The sequence below is a fragment of the Neophocaena asiaeorientalis genome, unplaced genomic scaffold (assembly GCF_003031525.2).
Source record: "Neophocaena asiaeorientalis asiaeorientalis breed wild unplaced genomic scaffold, Neophocaena_asiaeorientalis_V1.1 scaffold230, whole genome shotgun sequence".
Taxonomy (NCBI): Eukaryota; Metazoa; Chordata; class Mammalia; order Artiodactyla; family Phocoenidae; genus Neophocaena; species Neophocaena asiaeorientalis.
This window is the reverse complement of record NW_020175186.1, coordinates 631769-658813: the sequence shown is the minus strand read 5'-3', so window position 1 is coordinate 658813 and position 27045 is coordinate 631769. Positions and strand designations below refer to the sequence as shown.

Below are 27045 nucleotides of genomic sequence, written 5' to 3'. Positions count from 1 at the left end.
ATCCTGCAAGCCGCGTGGCGTGGCTGGGGAAACAAAAATACACAAGGAAAGCCTAAAAAAGAAATTGTCATGGTCTAGAGGAGTCTAAGGAGACATGAATGACTAAATGTAATGTGGTATCCTGGAAGGGATACTAAAACAGAAAAAGAACATTAGGTAAAAACTAAAGTATGGACTTTAGTTAATGACAATATATCATGTATATATTATCTATATACATTTATCTATTCAGGTAACTTGAGACAGTCTGTGGCTTTTTTCTCCTCTATAAAGTAGATCTAATAATTACTTTTCAGGGCTGTTAGATAATGTATACAAAGCATACTGCTATCATTATAATCAATGTTGTAAACAAATGTGTTGGTTTTCATGTATGTGTATTCTTCTTAGCAATGAGGACACTGCTGACAAAGGCATTATAGCTGGTAGGACAAAATGAGTCATGAGAAACTCATATGATTGCCTGAAGCAGCAGGTGACAGTACCTGATGCTCTTGGTGCCTTATGTCATTTAGACGTGAAATCCAGGCCTAATCCTTTAAATTCAATAAATCATGCCAGGATTAAAGGCTACAGAAAGGTAGCTTGAAGAAATCTTATAGATATTCCATTAATAAAAGCAAATCATAGCTAAAAGAGTTTATTATGATTTACCAAAACGTTATGTGTTCAGATCAGGGTAATATTCTTAGAAAGGGGTCAGATCTTTTTAGTCCTGTGTCTCTCCATTAAAAGTGGAAGCTAACTTTATTAGCTACATCAATACTAAGAAAACTAAACACTAAAACTAATCTAACATGAATAAAGAAGGAAGGGAAATAAAAATAGAGACCAGGAAATGGGAGAGAGATTTTTAAAGGAAAAGGATTACTGTATTTGTTACTAGTAGGACACCTACCACAACTGACAAGTTGCACACTCGTTTTCTGCCACCTATTTCTCCAGTTGTTTTACTTGTGAGCAGAGTTTCCTAGTCAAGCAAAGGGGGACCTCATAGTATCACCACATGAGCGAAAGTGAAATGTCAAGATGCTTTCACATAGAGACGCCTCTAACACATAGGATACCATCATAAGAACTAGAAAAAGCAGCCCCCTCTGGGTGGAACAATTAGAAAAGAGCACCTGTTCCTCTGGGTTAAGCCAGCAGGAGCTGGATAGGCCCCCACTCACCTCTTGAACTAGACACAACCTGCACAATGGTATGTGGTGGCCTTGCCTCCAACTAAGGAAAACTTGGTTAACCCAATGGCACAGAGCACATAACTTACTTTTTCTGGGGGGTGGGGGAAAAGGTAGATTTTTAATAACTGCTTTTATCACCAGGTTAAGTCATGCAGTTACAAAGCAGTGAGAAATTTCTGAAAGGATATTATTGTTAAAAAAACTCATTCTTACATAAATAATATCTAGTACTTCATTGGGACAGTACTGTTCAAAAGGTCCTGACCAAACAACTCCCAAACAAAACACAACCTTAGGTTGTTTCCAGCCCACTGGGAATGAAGCCGTGCGCGGAAGATGAGGCCTGTAAAAGACGACACAAAGTCAGGGCGAGTCAGAGCCTTTGGTAATGCTCAGAGCCGCCAGCCAGACGCCAAAGACAGAGCTCAAGTGGTTTCTCCTGAGACACTCTACTTGAATTACTGTTCAATTAGTCAACACAACACATCTTCAAAAGAGAACAATTAACATGATAAGGAGATGACTGCATTCTTTGGGCTGTATGTCGTAATTGTGGTTAGTAAATTCTGACAGTCTTAACAAAAATAGCCTCCATCATTTGCAGGTATGAAATTCTCTACCAGGCTTTTTATTTTTGCTGGATGACAAAATGCGATTGATAAGCTATAAATGATACTGTTTTATGTTATAAAAATACTAGCTTTTTTCATTTATTATATTTACAGGCATTCACTGCTTGAGTCAAGGTTAGGCTTGTTAAGTGATTAAAGGCAATTTTATTACAGCAGCATGTATTTATTTTATTCTAAAAGAATAAAATGCATAAAGAGAAAGTTTGTGTGTAACCTCTCAAAAATTGAGCTATTTTGCTGATGTAAAATACCAGTAACCCACTTGAGGACCATGCTACCTTCTGAAAATGCCATATACCTGCTTCTTACATGTGTCAAAGCCCTTGATACGTGTCCAGAGCTGAAGCGGCAAGCTACCGACTGCTCTTGGACAACAGGTGCTTCTCTGGGGCTACAGCTGACTGTGCTGGGAAGCAGCCATGGAGCAAAGCAGCACAGGCAGATGGAAAAAACCTTTTTATTTAAAGGCAAAATGCCCAAATGGCTCTCTGGCATAGCTAATTTCTACTATCACGAATTCGCTTATATATGATCCCCTAACCTTAATTTTTTTCTTCTTAAGGGGCCGATTTGGATTAACTTGTTGAGAATGGCGTATAACTTACTTTTAATAAGATGCACAGGCCATAGCAACTGATCCACTTCCTTAATGGGATGAATGGCCTCTTCTGAAGCGAAAATCTTAGAAGTCACGCTTGACGGTCGCCATCTTGAGGAAAAAACGGCAAAGCCGCAAAGCCACTTCCGATTGATCTGGAATTGGTCTGTAGTGAGGGGGGCATACAGAGAACTCCTGGGCCCCGGCGGGTAAGGAGGCGCTGCAGACAGACAGGGAACGACAATGACCAGCAAAGCAGCTGGATAGTTTCTGGCCAGCAGCCCAGCATCCAGGAGGCAAACCAAGGGGAGGAGGAGGAGGGCGGGTACAGTGAAGAGGGGTTGAGAGGGAGTGAAGGAAGGAAAAGGGTCCCCTCCACCAAAAATGAGACCTACCACCGGTAAAGTTATTTCAGCCTTTGCCCTGAAGCCTCTCCCCTTCCTTCCCTCCGCCCCCCGCGCCCCCATTCTTCTCCTCCCCCAGCTCTTAGCTCCAGGACCGAGCCCAGGGTCCACGAGCCCACAGTCCCCAGGCTCTGGGCCTAGGACGTCCAGGCGCGCGGTACTCCTGGCCACCCTCACACGGGTGAAGGGCCAGTCTCCCCTCAGGGGGATGCATGCCGCCTGCAGGGGACCCAGAGTCAACGCCAAGCAAAAAGCATACACTCCCGCGGCGCCCACTCTCCCGCTAGCCCGCAGCACTCCCGCGGCCCAGCTCATGGCCGCCCGAGGAAGAGGAAGAAAATGGAGGAAAACGGAGGGAAAGCTGGTTGAAGCTCAGAGGAGGAAAACCTTTGGCTACTGAGGCTGCGTAAGGCGGCGCCCAGCCCGTGCGGACCTCGCGGGGGCCGAGCGCGCCAGGTGCAGGCGCGAGGCAAGGAGGCAAGCCCTGAGGCACTGCGCCTGCGCCTGTTGCAGGTTGCGGTTCCTGTGGCTGGCGGGTTTCAGAGAGGCTCCTTGGGCTCCATGCACTCGAGGTGCAGCAGGCACACTGAACTAGAGGGACTCAGCTCTCAAACGGAGTGTTCCTTGCCCAGAGAGGCAGGGGACACCAGGGAGCCCAGGTAAATTTATTTCTAACGAAATCTTGTCTAGGTGTATCGGATAAGGGCTTTTTGACTCTTGATTGGGAATTTTTCACCAGGGCTGTGGGAGAAAGGGATCCCAGGGCTACTGTTTACCACCCAAATACGAGCTGAAGTAGAAAAAGCATTTAATTTAAACCCTCTATGCAAAGGAGATTTTTAAATAAGATACAAAACCCTAAGAATTTGATCAGGGCAGTGCTAATTGATAACCATATATACAATTGAAAACCATTTCTACAACTCATTATTTATGAAGTCATTAAACGTAGAATCTAATAAAATCCCCCTGTCATCCGTTAATTGGGGATGAACCAAGGTTTCCACTTCTCTTCTCCCACCACATTCTACCCAGTTAACTGTTTTCTTACTCATTTGTGAATCATAAAACATAATACACATCTGACAAATTCTCTTACAAAATGTAGAGCAGTGTTTCTCAGCCTTTTTTAATTATCTTTCCCTCAAGAGCTTCTTCAGACATTAACCCTAATCGTTCAGCTCCCTCACCTGCCCCCACAGCATGAGATTAAATATTATGGAGTGAGACTTTTGTCTGGTAGGGTTGAGCTTTGGAGAGCCAAACCCTTGTAATATCAAAGACTTTTTTCACCAACCCCCCCACCGAAGAACCAATTTTCACCCCCTTGGGGCAATATTGCTCCAGCTGAGAACACATGATGTACAGCAGTTTTATTTCCTAGAATATTCCCTGTAGAAAGTATATTTTGAAGCTTTTTGATCTCTGCAAGGATCTCCTAAAATGAAGCTTTAATTTGGTGTAAGAGAGGAGCTTAAAACAAGGCAAAATCCACAGAAGACTCCCCTCCCCCCATCCTAACTAAACTCTCATGACCATATTTTGTACATTCAAGGGAAAAGTTGAAAAAAAAGTAAAGACAACAAAATAATGGGAAGCTAATTATGTTCAGTAATAGATGACTGAAATGAAAGCTATTAAATAGCAAGAATAACAGAGAGTGAACCGTAACTTTCTGACCAAATGGGTTTGCCTCCACTAGAGCCATGTAGGTCCTCAGGGTCTGCATATATGCCTTCTAATTTTTCCCACTGGTCCTGTCCTAGTCTAATTTGTAAATTACCTTGGTCCTGATTTTTTAGTTTTTGTTTCACTGTGTATTTCCTATAGCTGCCTTAAATTCTTTGTGGAATCAAGGAAATATATATTTTTGTATGAAGCACATGCACTCCTACCTTGGACACCAAGAGGGAGCTACCAATTGACTATTACCAAGCATCCATCAATAACCAGTTAGATGAGGTACCCTAAATACTCACTGTGAAATACTTGAGGGCAGAAATGATGTCATACTGAACTCATAACCATAACACAGCAAGCATAGTAGTAGTTTGCTAAAAGAATAACCTAGAGGATGCTCTAAACTCCCTGTGTGGTATTTCAACAGAGGGACCAAATCAACTATTTGAGTTTATATTAATTGGCATAATACTTGCAGGGTTGGAGATATTTAATTTTTTTATACCATGAAGTTATATTTCTATTTTCCTTCTGATATACATTGTCTTAAAAATAAGTACTTAGTAAAAATTATATAAAAACACATAAAGTTAATGAAGCAATATAAAGTGAATATGCTGGTGCCCTAATGGAAGAAAGCACAAAATGAAATTTCAGTACTAGAAATTTTGTTGTTTTATGAGAAGAATCGTAAGTTCTATATTAAATGGATTAGTATACATATTCTACCAAACCTGAAGACAACTTTTACATATATGACATACTTCAGAAGTATAACTTACATCTGTACAGGTTGAGTATCATTACAATAGAGAAATAGAGAAATTCCTTTACCATTTCCTTTTTCTAGCCTTGAGAGGCTGGAGTTATGTCATAGGTCCAATGTTCTTTTATATTTTAAAGATCAGGTGAAAATACTTTCAAAATGTAAAATATACAGTCTACTACCTTCTGTTCTATAAAACATGGAACATTAAAAGGTTTTAAAATATCAGGTCTTTTTGGACATCCCGAAGTGTGTTTGCACTCTTCTTTAAAAGGGCCTCCTCCTCAGAATTCACAAGTTAACTTTCACAACATCTGAGACACCATTTTGGCCCAAGACACAAGGGATACTGAGAAAGATTTCTTCTTTTATTCCATATAAGCCCTAAAAGGCAAAATTAGGTTATTATTCAGTAACCTGATATGGAAAAGCAGCTATGCAAGACAGCTTCAGAATAAGAATATACAGAGAGACTGTGGAGCTCAAGAATCATTCGGAGGGCGGCAGAGTGATCTTCAACAATACGAAGGGCATCCTAATGTCCTATGACCGTGTAAGAACTTGTGTTTAATGACCTGAAGAATGTGCCAGATGCCTTCAAAGGGGCCAGAAAGGGCACTGTCTATTTTACCCCTTACCCTTGTCATATTTCTTTCTAAGCGGAAGAATGCCATGCAGTCTGATGAAGGACTGTGAGATCAAGCAGGCTGTGTTTGGTGTAAAATAATCAAGAGAACAGTGAAGGCAGAAGCAGGAAGTGGCTGGGCAGGCTCTGCTTTGTATAATCTTTACATGAGGGGATGCCACTGAGTTTGGACAACAGATGCTAACAGGTGGCTTCTCAAGCTTCCGGAGGTGAAGCCTCCGGTGAAGCCTAAGGTTCCAGGTACTCACATGCTCAGCAGGGTTTATGTAATTCCCCTGCCAGTCACCAATGGAATGTACTCCTGCCCTCCTGGCTACCACCTGGCTTCTATCCAGGACCTTCCATGATGGACAGGGCCATGGAATAGGTGCAGCCATGGCCACCACCCTATCCTAGGGCCATGGAACCTCCCATCAGCCGCCCTGATGTTCCCTCCACTCCTGCAGCTGAAGCCGAGGCTGTAGAGGCAGCTGCTAGAGCCTATTACAACCTGGGTAACCCACACAATGTCTACATGCCCACAAACCAGCCTCCACCTCCTCCCTGGAAGGTAAGAAGACCCAGTAGACCTCTCACACCTCTCTGCTCCCTACCACCCATGGCCTTTTCTTACCCCAGAATGTAGGGCTGGGGGAGGCAATGGGAAGGTCTTGTTCCTCCAGGTGTGCCTGTAAAGTTACCAGGAACCAGCGCTGAGAGAGGGAGAGGCTCCTTGACCCTGGAGTGGTGGCTCCCAGCTTCCCATAATAGTTCAGAGCCCACAGGCACGACTCAGCCAAGCTCCCCTCTCACCGTCTCTGGGGCTCCCCTCAGGAGCTCAGCGTCCCTGTTTTACTCTAGTGGCCCGCAGAGGGCCTCCCTACCCACCGTTTCCTCTGCAGTCCAGCTCCCTCATTTTGGTAGCCACTTTATACTCAACCTCCTGATCTCCGTCAGACCAGCCACATGTCTTCTCCCCAGGGTCCGCTGCCAGGCTCTACTCACATTCACTCCACTCTGGTCCGTGCCCCGCCAGACTGTCAGCCCACGTTCCCTTCCCAGCCACATTCCGGCTGCAGTCGCACTTGCCTGCCCCCGCTCCCCTTTCCTGTCCTTGGTCATTCGTTGCTCCCTCTGTGTAGCACAATACCTTTTAGAGCTTTAACATGAGCTGCCAGGGGTTGGGTGGCATCAGGAACAAGGCAGCGTGGCTGGGGCAAAAGCCCTCCTGCCTTCCGTGCTAGTGTTTCAGGAATTTGCTCTCTCTCCTTTCACTGTATCTCTTCCTGCTAGAAAGGGCTTCTTGGATTAGAACTGGAAGTGTATGTCCATGCCATTATGCCATTTGGGGGCTGCTGGGTAGACTGGAAACAAGGGCCCTGACCTCCAAGGCTGCCCTGGCCTAGCCCTGTGTACTGCCATGACCTGCTGCACCCCCTTAGCCTATCCTCTTCCCTTTAAGCGTCACGCCTGGTTGGCAGTATGACCCCTGGATGCACTGAAATTTGCTTCCTTTCCTCATAGACTGGCCGTGAAGTGAGGAAATGGTGATTTAAAGAGAATTCCCTATTTATCTGACAATAAATCAAGTTAATATATTAATGTTAAATAAACTCTATTGGCAACTTTATTTGCTGAAAATGTGAAGTAATAAAAATGAAGTAACTGGGAAAAAAGGTTAAGAGCATACAAATGATTTTGCTCTTAATGTCAAATGTTTAAGCATTTCCTATAAACTATAACTCATCCGCTGATGTGTTCAGTAAAGACTATGAAATTCCCGTATTGCTCAACCTCTTTTCAGGAGCATTCATTTGACACCTCCCTGACTCTTCTTCAGGAGCCCTCTGGGGGTAATTGCTTATTCTCCCACCGCCCTTTGTATCCTCAAAAGAGGAAGAGTGTAGAATCCACTGTATACCCCTCACTGTCTCTTCCAGATTGTTAATCCCTTGCTCTTTTAAAAACAAAAACAATTCCCCCTATTTTTTGAGGCCCATCTTATTCAGCTCTTCTTTCCTTTCTAATGACCGTCTGCAAACCTCTTGAGTATTCCATCTCATTCATAAAAGACTTTGACCCTAGCCATCTTTTCTCTCTATCCCAGTTTGTGCCATTATCCTTGGTGGCTTCATTGTCCATGTGGATAAACGAACCAATTCCCTTTCTTTCCAGTTTCTTGTCTTCTTTAGCTCATGGGACCTTCTCCCACCCCAAGTATCTTACTCTGAACCTTGTTATGAGGTTCCTCCATATCCAACTTATATTCCTTTCTTGTAACTCTTTTGCTACACCCTAAGACCCTTTGCCTATTTTAATTTTTAGAAATATTTCTTAAATTCTTTATTACTCATTTTCTTTTTGTAATTTATTCATTTGTATGTAGATAACATTTAAGGGCAACGGTCTTGAATTTGACTGTTACCCTTTAGCAGAAGGTCAACCTCATTTTTAACAAGTATAGACACCAAAACTACCTACATCTCTATCTCTCTGTCTTCCTCTCTTCTCTCTCCCCCTTTAACACTCCACAAGTAAAACCCAAACCCAGATGAATTCAGTTATCTACTTTCTCCCCTCCTGCACTCAGGTCCCTAGAGAAAACCGCACAACAAAGCTGATCTTTAACTTTTGTCAAAATTAATGCTTATCCAGCCGCAAGGCACAGGGATATTAGCTCGGTGCTTTGTGACAGCCTGGAAGGGTGGGATGGGGAGAGTGGGAGGGAGGGAGACGCAAGAGGGAAGACATATGGGAACATATGTATATGTATAGCTGATTCACTTTGTTATAAAGCAGAAACTAACACACCATTGTAAAGCAATTATACCCCAATAAAGATGTTAAAAAAAAAAATTAATGCTTATCTACCTCAAGCATCCACCTGACAGTAATTCTGCCTTTATTTTTTGTCAAATTCTATTTCTCACTGTCTACAAAGATGATTTCAAATCTTCTCAAACACCTGACTTTTCTATACCTCCCTTGACTTTCAGTAGATGATTTTGTCTCCTTTCACTAAAAAGATAGAAGTCATCAGATGCTTCCAATGCCAAACTTACAAACCTATATGATTCACTACCTATCTTCCCTTTATTATCCCCTATTAAAAAAGGTAGCTGTCCCTCCTCCTTTCTAGGACTAATACCTTCACCAATGCTCTGGATCCCACCCTCTCTGCTTATTACTATCCTCAATATCTTCTTTACATCTTATCTTTTAAACAACAACAAAAAAACCTGCCTTGCCCTGATTTTCCTCTCCAGTTACTGCTCTCTCTCCTTAATTTCACAGCCACTTACCTCAAAAGAGCTGTTTATATTGGCTTTAATTTCTCCAGTCTACTTAAAAGGTTCTCAGCTGGAGGTGATTTTGCCTTACCAAACGTTCCCAAGGGACATTTGGTAATGTCTGGAGACATTTTTTTTTAACATCTGTATTGCAGTATAATTGTGGAGACATTTTTGATTGTCAAAACTGGTATGCTACTGGCATCTAATGAGTAGAGGCCCGGGATGCTAACATCCCACAATGCACAGGACAGCCCCAATAATGAAGAATTATCCAGCCCAAAATCAATAGTGCCGAAGTTAAGAAAACCCTGGTGTACTCCAACCAGAATTTTTCATTTCTATTACTTTATTAAACATCTGCTAAGGTTATCAGTGACCTCTGTGACTTTACCTTCCTGGCATTTTAACCCTCATTTTATATGACTTCACATCAATCAAGAACAGAAAACCAATCCTTTCATCTTTAAGGCATCCTCCTTTCACTTGGTGACCATGATTCCATGTTCTCTTGGTTTTTAACTCTGGCCACCACTTAGTCACCTTCGTGGACTCACACTATAAACTCTGCTGTTAATACTGAAATTCCTCAAGACTCAATCTCAATCTGTCCTCTCACTTTATACTCTCTCCTTAGGCAAGCTCGTTGAAATTCATGGTTTCAGCTACCATGTGTAGGGGATATCTACTGTCTTTGCCTGTCTAGTATCTCTCTCTCTCTTTTTTTTTTTTTCTTTTCTTAATGTTGACAGAACCTCTCTTTTCCTTTCAGGAACTGCCTCTCTCCGAACTGACAAGTATCACAGGAATGGACAAGTGATCCCAGAAAGGCCAATTATCAAGAAATTAATATGGGTAAAGGGAGAGGCAGGGTTCTGATACTATAGGCTCTAAGCCTGAAGATGCTGAGGGCCATCTTTGTTGCCCCATGGAAAAAGCCCACATGAGCTTGAAGCCAATAAGAGTGAAAAGATGAGCCAAGATTGTGGGGAGAAAAGGTAGCTCTAATGATATAGTTTGAGCATGAGGTTCGGGCCTCCTTGGCATTTCGGTTACATGAGCCAATGTATCTTCTTTTTATTAAGCTAGTTCGGGTTGGCTTCTGTGGCTTTTAACTAAGAGCCCTGATATACACTTTTTATGTTGATGATGCTCATATTTATAACTCCAACCCCAAACTCCTATGAATTCCAGAAGCTTGTACCCAACTGACTATTTCCTCTGAGATATTGCAAAGGCACCTCAAATTCAATTTCTCCGTAACTACAAACATGATCTTCAAACCTGATTCTCTTTGAATATGCCTTTCCTCAGTGGATTATATAACCATTTATCTAACTGTGCAAAACAGAAACCTAAGAATGACCTTCATCTCCCTTATTTCCCACTTCATTCCATTATCAAGACCTATGAATTTTACCTCTTAAATATAGTATAACTCAAATCTGCCACCTTCTCTTCATCTCTACTACTACCATCCTCTCTGTTCCGAGCTAATGCACATCCTATTCCCAAGTTTACCCACCTCTACTCTTGTCCCCTTCAAATCTGTTCCATCCATCACAGCCCCAGGAATCTTTTTAACAAAAAAAGATTGTAAAACCAGTCCCTTTCTTAAGTTCCATTGGTGGCTTTCCATAGCTCTTATGGTAAGGACCCAAACCCCTTTATAAGACTTTCAGTGGCCTGACCCTGCTTACTTCCTCCAGCCTTATCATGTACTTCCCTTTGCTCCCTTTGCTCTGTGCATTTCAACCACTGACCATTTTTCTTCAGATCCTCAAGTGCTCTCTACTTATATCTACCTCAGGTCCCCTACACATGTGTCCCCTCTGCTTGGAATATTAGTCCAGCCTTGCAAATTAACTTCTACTCATTATTCAGATTAGGTCATTTTACTTCCTTAGGAAATCTTCCCTAACCACCACAAACGCCCCCTCCGCAGAGCAAATTCTCTTCTTGAATACTCTAAGAACTTCGTAGTTTGTCATCATAGCACTTAACACAATGTGTTATCATATATTTGCAATTGTTTTATTAAGTTCCTATCTTCCATTAAACTCTATGAGGTCAGGGCCTCTATTTTGTTCACCAACATATTCTCAAAATTTTGTATAATGCCTGGCACATAGTAAAGACTCAGCAATATTTAAACAAAGATGATAAGTGAAGCTTCTATTTAAGCCTACCTTAACCATAGTGGAAACTGGATGCATTCTCCTGAGATTTTTCAAAATTGATCTTACCAGATCTGTCACAGACAGTCCAACAGCCCAAGAGGTATACCCCTTCAGCTTGAGAATCTCATAGGCACTACAGTTGTGGAAAGTAAGAAAATCAAATTCATGAGAAGTTGATTCAGAGAGAACATAATATTTTTCAAGCATCTGTTCTGAAGCAGTCTACATGTCAATACTACTCTTAAAATTTTCTCAGAGATGTCATCTTGAAATTATTTATGAACAGGCAGTAAAAATTTCTATATTATTCTCATAAACTTCATTATTCACTTCAAATAATAATTCACCCCTCATTCATCATAAAGGTGGAATATTAGGTCATTGTGTCCCTCAAAATGAAACTTTTAAGTTTTAAATTTTTTCTTAAATATCCAAACATAGAATCTGATCACCTTGAAAGTTGGCATATACATCTTGCTGACCACATAATATTGTTACTAAGGTGCCAGTGTAAATTTAAACTTTATATAATTGTAAGCCACGTTACACATTTTTCCCAAGAATTATTATTAAATCAACAACATACTGAAATATGGGGAAATGTTCATAATACATTTTCAAAGGAAAATAGCATAATCCTAAACATTATGTAATTTCTTATCTCAGCCTTGTAAAAAACATAATGCATTTTTATAGGAACTTTAGAATCATATCAATCCACCAAATTATTAATAGTGATTATTTTTGAGTGACAGGCTTACAGGTGAGATTAGCTTCTTTTTTTAAATTAATTAATTAATTAATATTTTGGCTTCATTGAGTCTTCGTTGCTGCATGCGGGCTTTCTCTAGTTATGGCGAGCGGGGGCTGCTCTTCATTGTGGGCTTCTTATTGCAGTGGCTTCTCATTGCAGAGCATAGGCTCTAGGCACACGGGCTTCAGTAGTTGTGGCATGCAGGCTCAGCAGTTGTGGCTTGCGGGCTCTAGAGCACAGGCTCAGTAGTTGTGGCGCATGGGCTTAGTTGCTCTGCGCCATGTAGGATCTTCCCGGACTAGGGCTCGAACCCATGTTCCCTGCCTTGGCAGGCGGATTCTTAACCACTGCACTGCCAGGGAAGCCCCAGGGTGACATTATCTTCTTTATGCTTATGAATTTTCTTATTTTCTACAATAAATATGTATTTTATTTTTGCACTGCCACCAACAGCGATCTCAGGTTTGGACTGACAGTAAAACTCAAAGGACAAAGAAGTTTTAACCTAACTCTTATATAATTTTGAGAAAAGGATCCAGGACAAGAAACACAGAATGTACAGTATCGTTATTTGTATCAGATGGTCTTGCAACTACCTAGGCACAGTTTCAAGGCCCCAGGACTGCACACAACACACTCGGTAGCAAATTACACTGATGTGTAAATGGACAAGCTCAACACAGGAAAGTTGGGCCTGCACTACACTTATTGTGGTGTCCTGTGATTTGACTATCAATCCAAAACCAGGGGTACTACTAGAGGGCATGAGGATTCATGTCAAAATTAAAATTAACTTTCAGATCCTCAATATAACCAAGACTCTGTGGGGTAAGTAAAAAGAAAGGAAGGAAAGTTTTGCCTAGAGATTGATTGACTAGTGGTGTATGAGTTGAAGAAAGCTTTGCAGTAGATAAGTGGGGACAAATCTTACCAGTAGAATCTGGATGACAGGTTTACGCTCTCAGGAATTAACAAAATGTCTTGAGAAAGAGAAGAGGGTTGAGAAGAAAATGGCTAAAAACATACTCCTTTAGTTGCTATTAACCATCCTAATGAAATTAAAACTGCTGGTGTAAAAGGGAGGATAGAGAACAAGCAGTTTCATGGCTGGTATTTTAAGACAAAGACTGACCCATGCTGTAAACTAAATGCTCTATTCAGAACCTGGAAAGACATCGTATTAAATTATGATGTCACTCCCCTGCAATTGTTAGTTAGGCACTGGAAAATCAGAGGCTATAATATAAAAGAGTTGAGTCATTTTTAGATAAGTACTAGCAGTATCCTGAGGATTCTTTGTAACTATAGATCCTCTGCTAAATGAACAAGGGGCAAATAATTTAATGCTGGACACTGCATTGTTGAGAGGACTAACTGGAATGAGTACTGATCTGTAATGTGTTGCAGTGTTTGGTATTCAAATCATACAGGACTACAGTGGAAAATGTGATCTTAATCACTATTCCCTTATAGCAATAGTGTTTCAAATGAAAAAGAAACTAGCAGTCCCTGTAGTACAATTATCTGGGATTGGGCAGACAAAAGCCTAACACTGTGACCTCCCTATAAAGATGGGCTACTCCATGACATCTGGAAACCAGTATTGGCTAAAACATGTTCCTTTGTGGCTGGGTTATAACTGACCCTCCAGATCAGTTAGATTCCTGCATTTACTGGGAAATGGCCTCTAGTGGTCCCTGTAACTGGAAATATATGGTACAATATATGGGTAAGGGACATTTTTGTTAAGATATGAAATGATACTGTAATATTAACATATGTTTCATTTGCTAGGCATTAATTTAATCTCTTATCCAAAGCTATGTGGCATAACAAAGGTTTGTAGGTCCCCTTAAGGAAATTTAAGAAAATGAAACATACCAATAAAAATTATCACAGTGAAAAGATATTTTGGGATATTGACCTGAAACTTCCAATTGATGTGGAAATAGTTTGACTAGAAGAAGAAATAAATTTGCTTTAGAGAAACTGAACACACAAATGCATCTATCAATAACTTTAATAAGGTACAAGTGATAGTAAATAAAAGGGCAAAATAAGATAGTCCAATTAGTTAAGAATTACCAAAACATCTGGTGAGGGATTCTGGTTACCTATTGGATCTTATAGATCCTGGTAATTATAGGTGTATACAAGCTTGTTTTTTTTCTATGTGTAAAATATTAGGACATGTTTGTCACAGGAATTATGAAGGATATATGATACAAAGATAATCACCCAGGTCATGGGTGAATAGTTAACAGCAGGTATGGACCCTTTCCAAAAAGGCAGGAGTATCTAGGAAGATGACTTTGAGTTTGCTTTTTCACAAAAAAGTTTTCTAGGTTTAAAAATCTAGTTAAATACTGGAGGATTCTAGGAAGATGGAGAAGTAGGAAGCACCAGGAATCTATCTCCCCAACTAGACAATAACTGCACTGCCAGAATCTGTCTGATATAACTTTTGGTGGAACTCTGGAGTCTTCTGAAAGCTTGAAATTTCCAGGGGAAGGTTTGTATGTTAAACTGTGGTTAGTTTCAGCCAATTTCAGCCCTTAGCAGAGTAGCAGGGCTGTTTACATGTACCGAAAGCAGTTTGTGCACAGCCTGTGAAAAGCACCCTTTCCTCCAAATATCAGAGATCTGTTCTCTAATGACTGATTACTGCTTCTGATGACAGAGGGGTAGACAAAGAGGGCAAAGCCATTGTTGTTGCACCTCCCCACTACTGTTGCAAGCCTCTCCCCCTCTGGCTAAAGTAACCTCCAAGGAATGTAAAGGGCAGGCACCCTTTCCCCCTTCCCTTAATATTTCTTTTTCCCCTCATGGGAGCCAGACATTAAATACCAGAACATACAAAAGCAGTGGCATATTTGGGGGAAATAAGAAAGTAACCACATATGCCCAGGGAAAAGCATAGGCCTAGAAACAACCTCAAAGACCTTAAAAGTACACCTCAGGTTGGTCCTTGGCACAGAAACAGCCTTCAACAATCAAAAAACAAAAGCAATAACAACAAAAACCCACCAAACCCTGGGGAAGGGATAGAATCTGATAAAGTTGTCATACATTACTAGATTCAAACATCCAGTTTTCAACAACAGCAACAACAACAAAAAAATCACAAGGCATACAAAGAAATATAAAAGTATGGCCCATTCAAAGGAAAAAATGAATCAACAGAAACTGTCCCTGGGGAAAAAAAAAACTGATGGCAGATATACTAGACAAAGACTTTAAAACAACTGTCTTAAAGATACTCAAAGAACTAAAGGAAGAGGTAGAGAAAGTCAAGAAAATGATGAGTGAACAAAATGGAAATTCAATAAAGAAATATAAAACCTAAAAAGAACCCCCACCCCCAAAATTCTAGAGCTGAAAAGCACAATAACTGAAATGAAAAAAATCACTAGATGGACTAAGAAGCAGATTTGAGCAGGCAAAAGACAGAATCAGCAAACTGAAGATAGGACAATGGAAATTACTGACTCAGGAACAGAAAGAAAAAAGACTGAAGAAAAGTGAAAAACAAGATCATCAGCAGATTTCTCACCAGAAACTTTGGAGGCCAGAAGGTACTGGGCAGATATATTTAAAGTGATAAAAAGAAAACAACTGTCAACCAAGAATCATATCTTATACCGGCAAAACTGTTCTTCAAAAGTGAGGGAAAAATTAAGACTTTGCCAAAGAAACTAAAGCTGAGGGAGTTCATCACCACTAGACCAGTCCTGCAAGAAATACTCAAGGCAGTCCTGCAGGATGAAATAAACAATAACTTGAAGCCATGTGAAAAAATAAAGATCTCAATAAAGGTAAATGCATGGGCAGTTATAAAAGCTAGTAATATTGTAACAATGGTTTACACTTACACTTTTTATTTTCTGCATAATTTAGGAGACTAATACATTAAAAAAATTAGTCTAAAAGCTAGTATTACTGTGACTTTGGTATGTAACTCCCATTTTCAAATCTAAGAAACAATTGCATTTAAAAGAATTATTAGTTTATATTTTGGGGCAAACAGTGTGCAAAGATGCAATTTTGTGACATCAACAATCAAAAGGGGTGAGGATAGAACTATGAAGAAGCAGAGGTTTTGTATGTTATTGAGGTTAAGCTGGTAGAAATTCAAATAAGAGTATTATAACTTTAGGGCGCTAAAGGTAATCCCCCATGGCAACCAAAATGAAAATAGCTATAATAGCTATAGGATATATACAAAAGAAAATGAGACAGGAATTTAAATATTTCACTACAAAAAACAAACACAAAAGAAGACAGTAATGCAGGAAATGAGAAACAAGAAGCTCTAAAGCATATAGAAAACAAATAGCCCAATGACAGAAGCCCCCATTATCAGTAATTACTTTAAATGTAAACAAATTACACTCTACAATCAAAAGAGACTGACATAATGGATCAAAACACATAAGCCAAGTACATGCTGTCAACATGAAACTTACTTTAAAGCCAAAGACACAAATAGATTAAAAGTGACAGAATGGAAAAAGATATTTTATGCAAATAGTAACCAAAAGGGAGCAGGGGTGGCTATACTAATGTCAGATAAAATAGACTTCAAATCAAAAATGTTTACAATAGGCAAAGAAGGACATTACATACTAATTAGAGGTTCAATAAAGAAAATGAAAGAAAATAAAACTAATTATAAACATGTATGCATCTAATAGCAGACCATCAAAATACATGAAGCAAAAACTGACAAAACTGAAGGGAGAAATAAGACAGTTCTACAATAATAATTGAAGACTTCAATACCCAACTTTCAATAATGGATAGATCAATCAAACAGAAGGTAAGTAAGGAAATAGAGAATTCAACACCACAGACCAACTAGATCTAACAGACAAATGGAACACTTTACCCAACAATAACAGCATCTACATTCTCCTCAAGTGCACATGGGATATTTTCGAGAATAGACCATACATTATTCCACAAATTAAGTCTCAATAGATTTAAAAAGACAGGCATCATACAAAGTATATTCTCTGACACAACGAGGTGAATTTAGAAATCAATAACAGAAGTAACACTGGAAAATTCACAAATCTGTGGAAATTAAAAAGCACACTCTATAACAACCTAATGGATCAAAGAAGAAAGCACAATGGAAATTAGGAAATACTTAGAGATGAATGAAAATGAAAACATAACATAAAACTTATTGGTCAGAGAGAAAGCAGTGCTAAAGGGTAAACTTACAGCCATATATGCTTACATTAAAAAACACAAAAGATGTCAATCTAACATTACAACTTAAGGAACTAGAAAAAAAAGAACAAATTAAACCCAAATCTAGCAAATGGAAGTAAATAATGAAGACCAGAAATAACAAAATAGAGAATGGAAAAACAATAGAAAAAAATCAGTGGTTCTTTGAAAAGATCAACAAATTGACAACTTTTAGCTAGATGAATTAAGAAAAAAGAGAGAAGACTCAAATTACTAAAATCAGAAATGAAAGTGGAGCCATTATTACTGATTCTAAGCATTACCCATTTACCAAGGCCAAAGTCACTATAAGAAAAAAACTAGAGGTGGAGGCACCACACGGGCCCGGGCAAGCTTCTGGGTTGGAGCCGTATGCCACGGCCTAGCATGTCAGAAACAGATGAGGAGCAGCCCATGGAGACAATGGGCGCCACCGACTGCGGACATGAGGCCACCACTGAAGGCAAGTCGCCAGCCGGCACTGGGGTCACAGTGGGTGCTGAAGGCGGAAACACGGCGCCCCAGGCTGGCAACCAGAACAGCACGGAGGGCTACTAGATAAACGTCAGCAAGAACAAGGAGGATGCAGGAAAACTGTTCACTGGTGGCCTGAGCTGGGATACCAGCAAAAAGGACCTAAAGAACTATTTTACCAAATCTGGAGAGGTCGTTGACTGTACAATAAAAATGGATCCAAAAAAAAATGGTCCTAGGGCTTCCCTGGTGGCACAGTGGTTGAGAGTCTGCCTGCTGATGCAGGGGACAGGGGTTCATGCCCCGGTCCGGGAAGATCCCACATGCCGCGGAGCGGCTGGACCCGTGAGCCATGGCCGCTGAGCCTGTGTGTCCAGAGCCTGTGCTCCGCAATGGGAGAGGCCACAGCAGTGAAAGACCCGTGTACCGCAAAAAAAACAAAAACAAAAACAAAAACATACCAAGTATCTTTTCCAAACACAATGTTACAAAACTAGAAATTAACAGGAGGGAAACTGGAAAGTTCAAAAATATATGGAAATTAAACAACACACACCTGAACAACCAAAGAGTCAAAGAAGAAATCAAAAGGGAAATTTAAAAATATCTTGAAACAATGAAAATGGAAACACAACATACGAAAACTTATGGGATGAAGCAAGAGCAGTTTGTAGAGAGGAAAGTCTATACAGCATGAAATGCCTACATTAAGAAAAGAGAAAGACCTCAAATAAACAACCTCAAGGAGCCAGTAATAGAAGAACAAACCAAGTCCAAAGTTAGCAGAAGGAAGGAAAGATCAGAGTGGAGATAAATTAAACAGAGACTAAAAGGACAATAGAAAAGGTCAATGAAACTAACACCTGGTTTTTTGAAAAGTTAAAATTGATAAACTAGACTAAGGAAAAAAGAGCGAAGACTCAAATAAAATCAGAAATGAAAACAGAGACCTTATGACTGATACCACACAAATACAAAGGATCATGACACTACTATGAACAATTATATGCCAACAAATTGGATACCCTAGAGGAAATGGATAAATTCCTAGAAACATAAACCTACCAACACTACATAATGAAGAAATAGAATAATGAGTAAAGAGATTGAATCAGTAATCAAATATCTCCCAACAAAGAGAAGTCCAGGACCAGATGGCTTCCCTGGTGAATCTACCAAACATTTAAAGAATTAATGCCAATCCTTCTCAAACTCTTCCCCAAAATTGAAGAGTAGGGAAAACTCCCACACTCATTTTATGAGACCAACATTACTCTAATACCAAAACCAGATAAGGCTGCTACAGGAAAACTACAGGCCAATTTCCCTGATGAATACAGATGCAAAAATTCTCAACAGAATATTAGCAAACCAAATTCAACAATATATTGAAAGGATCATAAATCATGATCAAGTGGGATTTATCCCTGGGATGTAAGGATGTTTTAACATATGCAAATCAATAAATGTGATATACCACATTAACAATAAAAATTTTATTATCATCACAATAGATGCAGAAAAAGCAATTACCAAAATTCAATATCTGTTCATGTCAATATCACATCAACAAAGTGGGTAGAGAAGGAATGTACCTAAACATAATAAAAGCCATATATAACAAGCCCACAACTAACATACTCAAAGGTGAAAACCTGAAAGCTGTTCCTCTAAGATCAGCAACAAGACAAGTGTTCCCACTCTCACCACTCCTATTCAACACAGTACTGAAAAGTCCTAGCCAGAGCAATAAGGCAGGAGCCAAAATGAAAAGGTATCCAAATCAGAATAAAAGAAGTAAAACTGTCTCTGATAACAGATAATACGACCTTATTTATAGAAAATCCTAAAGACCCCACCAAAAACTAATAGAACTAATCAGTACATTTAGTGAAGTTTCAGGATACAAAATACAGAAATCAGTTGTTTCTATACACTAACAACAAATTACCTGAAAAATAAAGAAAGAAAACAATCCCATTCACAATAATATCAAAAACAATAGATACTTAGGAATAAATTTAATCAAAGAGATTAAATATCTGCACACTCAAAACTATAAGACTTTGACGCAAAAAAATGAAGCAGACACAAATAAATGGAAAAACATCCCACGTTCATGGATTGGAAGTAGTAATATTGTTAAAATGTTCACACTATCCAAAGCATTCCATAGATTCAATGCAATCTAAAATACCAATGGCATCTTTCACAGAAATATAAAAAACAATCCTAAAATTCATATGGGGCCACAAAAGACCCCAAATAGCCAAAGCAATCCTGAGAAAGAAGAAAAAAGTTAGAGGCATCACACTGCCTGATTTCAAACTATATTACAAAGCTATAGTAATCAAAGCAGTATAGTACTGGAATAAAAAGAGACATAGACCAATGAAACAGAATCGAGAGCCTAGAAATAAGCCCTTGCAGATACTGTCAACGGATATTTGACAAGGGAGCCAAGAATACTCAGTGGAAAAATACAGTCTTTACAATGAATGGTGTTGGGAAACTGAATAATCACATGCAGAGGAATGAAACTGGACCCATATCTTATGCTGCTCACAAAAATCAACTTAAAATGGATTAAAGCTTTAAACAGAAGCCTCAAAGTGTAAAACTCCTAGAAGAAAATGTAGGGGAAAAACTCCTTGACATTGGTCTTGGCAATGATTTTTTTGGATATGACACCAAAAGCACAAGCAACAAAAGCAAAATAAATGACTGGGACTACATCAAACAAAAAAAAATATTTGCAAACCATGTATCTTATAAGGGGTTAATATTCAAAACATCTAAGGAACTCATACAACTCAATACCAAAAATTCCGATTTAAAAATGGGCAGAGGGGGCTTCCCTGGTGGGGAATCTGCCTGCCAATGCAGGGGACACGGGTTCGAGCCCTGGTCCGGAAAGATCATACATGCTGCGGAACAACTAAGCCTGTGCGCCACAACTACTGAGCCTGCGCTCTAGAACCCGCGAGCCACAACTACTGAGGCCCGTGCACCTAGAGCCCGTGCTCCACAACAAGAGAAGCCACCACAATGAGAAGTCCACGCACCGCAACGAAGAGTAGCCCACACTCACTGAAACTAGAGAAAGCCCGCGTGCAGCAACGAAGACCCAACGCAGCCAACACTTTTAAAAAATAAGTAAATTAAATAAAAAAAAAAACAACGACAATATGTTACAATGCTCACTATCCCATGCTGGACTTTTTAAAAACTATCATATACTTAGAAGTTATTTTCTATTTGGATGTCAAAAACTAAATTAGCTAAAATCTCTATATGCCATCTCCATTTTAAAAAAACTTATTTTTATGCTCTTTTGAAAAGGAAATTTGCTTGATTTTAAACATACTATTGCATCTCTATGATCATTCTTATATCTTTCTAATCCAATTTATAAACCGTAAACATTTGAATGGTTTTCCTGCCCCAGTAAAGATTTTAATTAGAAAGACAAACTTAGAGAATTTCATTTCTTAGGCTGGCAAGTTTCACATTAATCTAAGAGATTATCTTTCCCTTGTATCAAATAAAAGATCTACACAGGGCTTTCCTGGTGACGCAGTGGTTGAGAGTCCGCCTGCCGATGCAGGGAACACGGGTTCGTGCCCCGGTCCGGGAAGATCCCACATGCCGCGGAGCGGCTGGGCCCATGAGCCATGGCCGCTGAGCCTGCGCGTCCGGAGCCTGTGCTCCGCAACGGGAGAGGCCACAACAGTGAGAGGCCCGCTTACCGCAAGAAAAAAAAAAAAAAAAAAAGATCTACAGGAGGAAGTTCTCTTCTCTCTCTGCATACATATAGTCTACTCACTCTTGCTCAAAGACCTTGCTTGACATCATCTTCCATAAAGTCTTATCTAACCACAGAAATCTAAAGTAATCTCTCAACCTCTGTGTCTCTCTCTGTAACTCTCTATCCCAGCCCCTCGTTTTCTCCCTCCTCCCCCCTCGACTTTTAGAGAATAAACTGGCAAAAAGCCTCGCAACTTCTCCAGAATCATCTCGCCATAGCTCAGATCAACTATTTGAAATATTATGTCCGACAACTTCAATTAAAGTGTATACCAGAGTAAAATATCGAGTCTTTTCACAATCTGCCAACAAGTTAACTTACTAGCTTTGTGTCTTATTTTTATTTCAGATTTTCCAGGTACCCTGATTCTGTTAATGCCATCATCTCCTTACCTGTTATTTATTTTCCTTTCTAAATATAACTCAGTCCTCCCAGAGACAGCAAACCATAGTGGTCTGGAGCAAAGGCTTCTTCAAATACCAATTCCTCTGCCAGGCATCCCCTAATTATATCATTCATAAATACTACTCTGGCTTCACTGAATTTTTATAGCACTTACTGCCTATAATTCTCACATAGTCCTTATTTATAGCGCCTTATGTTATCTTCCTGTGGTTATGTTGTATTTATACCCCTAACTTGATCATTAGATCCATAATAACAGATTCTGGTCTCATACTACCTTAAAACCTTAAAAAGGTTTACTACCTATTCATATTCAAATAACATATTAAGCTTTATCTGTTTTGAATCATAAGGTATGTATTACTTTAGATAAATATCTGACATTTATCCATGTTAATGTGTGTCCCTCTAGTTCATTCACTTTCATTGCTGTGTAATATTATACTGCATAATTGATCAACTTAGTATTGTCATACAGTGAATTATTTCCAGTTTGGGGCTATTACAAATGACAACACTATACATCCTTGTACATGTATCTTAGTGCACATGTACACAAATTTCTCTTGGGAATATACCTAGGAGTGCAATTTCTAGGTTTGGGATATGTTCATGTTCAACTTCACCAGGTAATGACAAACTTAAAAGAAAACATAGTTTTACTATAATACATTTCTACATGTCATGCATGAGAAAACCCATTGTTCCACATCCTGACAAACACTTAGTATTATCTCACTTTTGCCAATCTAATAGGTGTGTAATGGTATATTGATATACTTTTTATTTTCTTGGTTACTAATGAGATTGTCTTTTCCTATATTTATAGGCAATTCGAGTTTCTTCTTTTGTGAAATGTTCAAGTCTTTTCCTATTCTTCTGTTGGGCTACCTATATTTATCTTATTTATTACACAAGTACTTTTAGTCTGAACACAATTCCTTTGCCAGTTGTTTATGTTGCAAATGTTTTCTCTCAGTTTACACTTTGTCTCTTCACTCTTTTAGTGCCTTTTTAAGAACATAAACACTAAACTTTATACTCTTTCCTTTACTGTTTATGCTTTTTGTGTCCTTGTGTTTAATAAATTCTTCCCTATCCTGATGTCATAAAGATATTCTATGTTACCTTCTAAACAGAAGCTTTGAAGTTTTGCCTTTCATATTTTTGGTCTTTAACCAATTTGGAATTGTGTGTGTTATCAAGAAACGGTTCAGGGGACTTCCCTGGTGGTCCAGTGGCTAAGACTCTGTGCTCCCAATGCAGGGGACCCAGGTTCCAGCTCTGGTCAGGGCACTAGATCCCACATGCCGCAACTAAAGATCCTGCATGCCGCAACTAAGGATCCTGCATGCCGCAACGAAGATCCGTTGCAGCCAAATAAATTTAAAAAATATATTTTTTTTTAAAAAGGAAAGGGTTCAATTTTATTTCTTTCCATAAAAACAACTATTGCCATAAGAAAAAGAATTTATAAGTCTGCAAATTTCCCATTGATCTACAATATGATCAGTGTTATATAACAATCTTTTGTTTGTCTCTGCACTTAATTAGTGTAGCTTTGTAATAAGTCTTGATATCTGGTAAAGCAAGTTCTCACCACCTTGTTCTTTTTCAAGAGTATTCTTGACTGCGCAGCCCAGGCTGTTGCCATGGTGAAGCTGAGCAAAGGCTGCAGCAGCTCTTCAAGGGTGGGCACTTCGCCATCCACTGGAGCTCTGTTCCTTTTAAGATTTACCTGGGATTTGAGAAGAATGCCTGAATCTACTGTTTTGAACCTGCTTTGGGGATAAAGGACTATTTGGTCATCTGGATTTGGAAGCGATCAATGGACAGGAAGAGCATGCAAGGTGTGCACTCTGCCTGGGAGGTGAAATGGAACATCTTTCAGACATTTACCAGTTGGATGGCACAGGGTTCTCACTGCACAGCTGCATCTGTGGCAGAGTGGAACCTCTACTGACTTATTTATGATAGACTGTATCAAAATAAGTGTTTTTAACAATGTTTTAAAAAAGTATCTTGTCTATTCTTGGACCTTTGAATTTCTGAATGAATTTTAGAATTAGTTTATTATGTACAACAACAACAATAAAACTTGTTGGGTTTTGACTGTGATTGCATATAATCTATAATCAATATGGGAAGAACAGACATCTTACAATATTGAGACTTTTATGAACAAGGCATATCTCTTCATTTATTTAGATATTTAACATCTTTCAATGAGGCTGTATTATTTTCTGCATAAAAGCTCTTATACCATGTCTTGTTAGATTTATTCCTAGGTACTTCCTATATTTGATAACAAATAATACCTTTAAAATTTTTTGCTTGTTTTTGAATAGATTTTTAATAATAATAGTTAATATTAATAGTTAATAATTATTAATAGTTAATAATTTTGTGTCTGGCATCCTTGCTAAACTCTTATTTAGTTCTATATGTTGTCCCTCTTCTTATATTTATCTTCTTTTTGATTTTTTTATAAAATCAAAAAGTATGTTTTTATAATTTTACTTCTTCCCCTTTACTAAAAGGATTGATTCAGGTACTTATCCTGCCATATGACTAGAAATTAAAGGCTGAATGATTTTTTAAAGTATTTTAATATAGGAGTAGTTCTTTTAACTTGACTCCACTCAATAAACTCAACAGATTAACTGATGTAAAACATACTGATACCCAAGGCACACTGAACACTCTCAACTAGCAGACTTCTGTCTAGTGCATCTGTATACTTCTGCTCATGAGTTGCTGCATATCAAGAATCTGTCACGCTTATACCCAAATATATTTATGCCAGATATAGCTATTAATTATATAATATGATGTAAATCACTAAAATATGAGGGTGAAAGAAATACACGGTAAAGGTAAACACTACATTCAGGATTGAGATATGAATAGATGTAACACACAGAATGTATCAAGTGGATTGGTAATGTTTTATTTCTTTTGCTGGGTGTTGGATACACTGATGTTTGTTATACTTAAAACTTCTTATATCTGAAGTATTTCATAATTAATTTTTTTAATGATTGTTACTATGAAAATTAAGTTGAATGCTTTAGAAAGACATATTAAAAGAAGGTTGTTTAAAAATCTTCCTCTTAGGTATGAGAGACATAAAAATGGAGAAAAACCATAAAAATTTAATAGAATTTTGTGATGAGACTGCTTCATGAGTATCTTTAAATTAATTACAGTATTTTAAAGAAATAGAAATGATTACTACTGGTGTGCTATAAAAAACACACTGCAAAACTCCAATCAGCTGAGCCATACTCAAAGTCCTTGCCCTACAATCAGAAAATCAGCAAATGAAGTTCTAAGTACACTAACATGTTTAGGTCAATATAAAATTTTATGATGGTTCTTTCTAACAGGCATTTTTAAATTAAGTAACCACTTTCATTTCCAATCATGTTAGATAAGAGGGATTCTAGAAGAAAGTATATCTGTTGAATCACATTACCAAAAAGCACACTACATACATCAGTGTATGATAAAAGTTATTTTTCCTAATACTCTAAGGCTTCTTAGTTGGCCAACACATGATGCTAATGCTAATGGGGCTAAGCTCTCCATTTCCTCTTCTGTAGCCTCAGACTATACCCTGAAACCTGATCCTCTAAAAACACACATCAAAAAAACAGGTTAGGGACTTCCCTGGTGGCGCAGTGGTTAAGAATCAGCCTGCCAATGCAGGGGACACGGGTTCGAGCCCTGGTCCGGGAAGGTCCCATATGCCACTGAGCAACTAAGCCCACGCTCCACAACTACTGAGCCTGCGCTCTAGAGCCCGCGTGCCACAACTACTGAAGCCCACGAGCCTAGAGCCCGTGCTCCGCAACAAAAGAAGCCACTGCAATGAGAAGCCCGTGTACTGCAACGAAGAGTAGCCCCCGCTCGCCACAGCTAGAGAAAGCCTGTGCACAGCAACGAACCCCACACAGCCAAAAATAAATAAATAAATAAAACAGGTTAAAGAATATAGATAAATGTATCAGTAATATTACAAAACTATTCAAGACTGCATATCCTTGAGAAAATATATAAGACTGAATGGCAAATTTAAAAAGCATTTATATGTCAGTTGTGTAAAAAATGAAAAAAGGAAAGAAACAAAACCATTAACAGACGAGATTTAAAATTTTCTTCATACTTTTTTTGTATGTACTAAATTTTCTCCAATTAGAATGGAATGTTCTTTTTTTTTTTGCTGTACACGGGCCTCTCACTGTTGTGGCCTCTCCCGTTGCGGGGCACAGGCTCCGGATGTGCAGGCTCAGCGGCCACGGCTCACGGGCCTAGCTGCTCCGCAGCATGTGGGATCTTCCTGGACCGGGGCACGAACCCGTGTCCCCTGCATCGGCAGGTGGACTCTCAACCACTGCACCACCAGGGAAGCCCCTGGAATGTTTTTTTTTTCAAAAAATTAACCTTCTAAACTATATACCCTAATTACAATAGTGCTATTTTTAAATTTTATATTTATTGACAACAGTTTGATAAACTTCATTACTTGTTTTTAAAGCTCTGAAAATAACTTTATAAAACTAACCTTTTCCAGAAACAAACTTTGAAGTATTAAAGAAAAGACTGCCATGCTGAAGATCCATTGTTTCTCCCTTCAGCTTGTCCACTGCAACATCAACAAGGGCAAGCTCATCAGCCAAATCCTAAAATACATGGAAGTCCTGAATAAAATGTTCCCATTTCAGTTTTAGGAGAAAGAGAAAAAATTTTGTGTGGTTATCTTATAATCAAAGGAGTGTTACATTTTTAATAGAAAAAGTGTTATAAAAATAATGGTCTTAATGGGAGTTCCCTGGTGCCCTAGTGGTCAGGATTCTGAGCTTTCACTGCTGTGGCTCCGGTTCAATCCCTCAGTCGCTGGTAGGGGAACTGCAAGCTGTAAGGCATGGCCAAGAAAAGTCTTTTAATGTGCCTAGAGAGACCAGAAGTTAAGGTAAACAACAGAATGTAGCAAAAATTATTAAT

General features: G+C 39.1%; 2 protein-coding genes and 1 pseudogene across 2 annotated transcripts in view; 1 reads left to right on the top strand and 2 right to left on the bottom strand.

The window, feature by feature from the left end:
• Positions 1-117: 117 nt before the first annotated feature.
• On the bottom strand, positions 118-3133 carry LOC112412868 (uncharacterized). The gene is made up of 2 exons (XM_024764614.1): positions 2422-3133; positions 118-1527 (listed from the first exon to the last, which is right to left on the bottom strand). The coding sequence occupies exons 1-2, from the start codon at positions 3131-3133 to the stop codon at positions 1409-1411; spliced, it is 831 nt and encodes a 276-aa protein (XP_024620382.1). The 3' UTR covers positions 118-1408.
• Positions 2887-27045, bottom strand: part of LOC112412867 (L-lactate dehydrogenase C chain-like) — a 29454-nt gene continuing 5295 nt past the window's right edge. Inside the window, 5 exon segments of the mRNA XM_024764613.1 lie at positions 2887-5556; positions 5559-5648; positions 11369-11474; positions 11477-11492; positions 26606-26723. Of these exon segments, the coding sequence (XP_024620381.1) occupies positions 5482-5556; positions 5559-5648; positions 11369-11474; positions 11477-11492; positions 26606-26723 (405 nt within the window). The 3' untranslated portion in view covers positions 2887-5481.
• LOC112412912 (WW domain-binding protein 2 pseudogene) lies at positions 5536-8567 on the top strand (annotated as a pseudogene).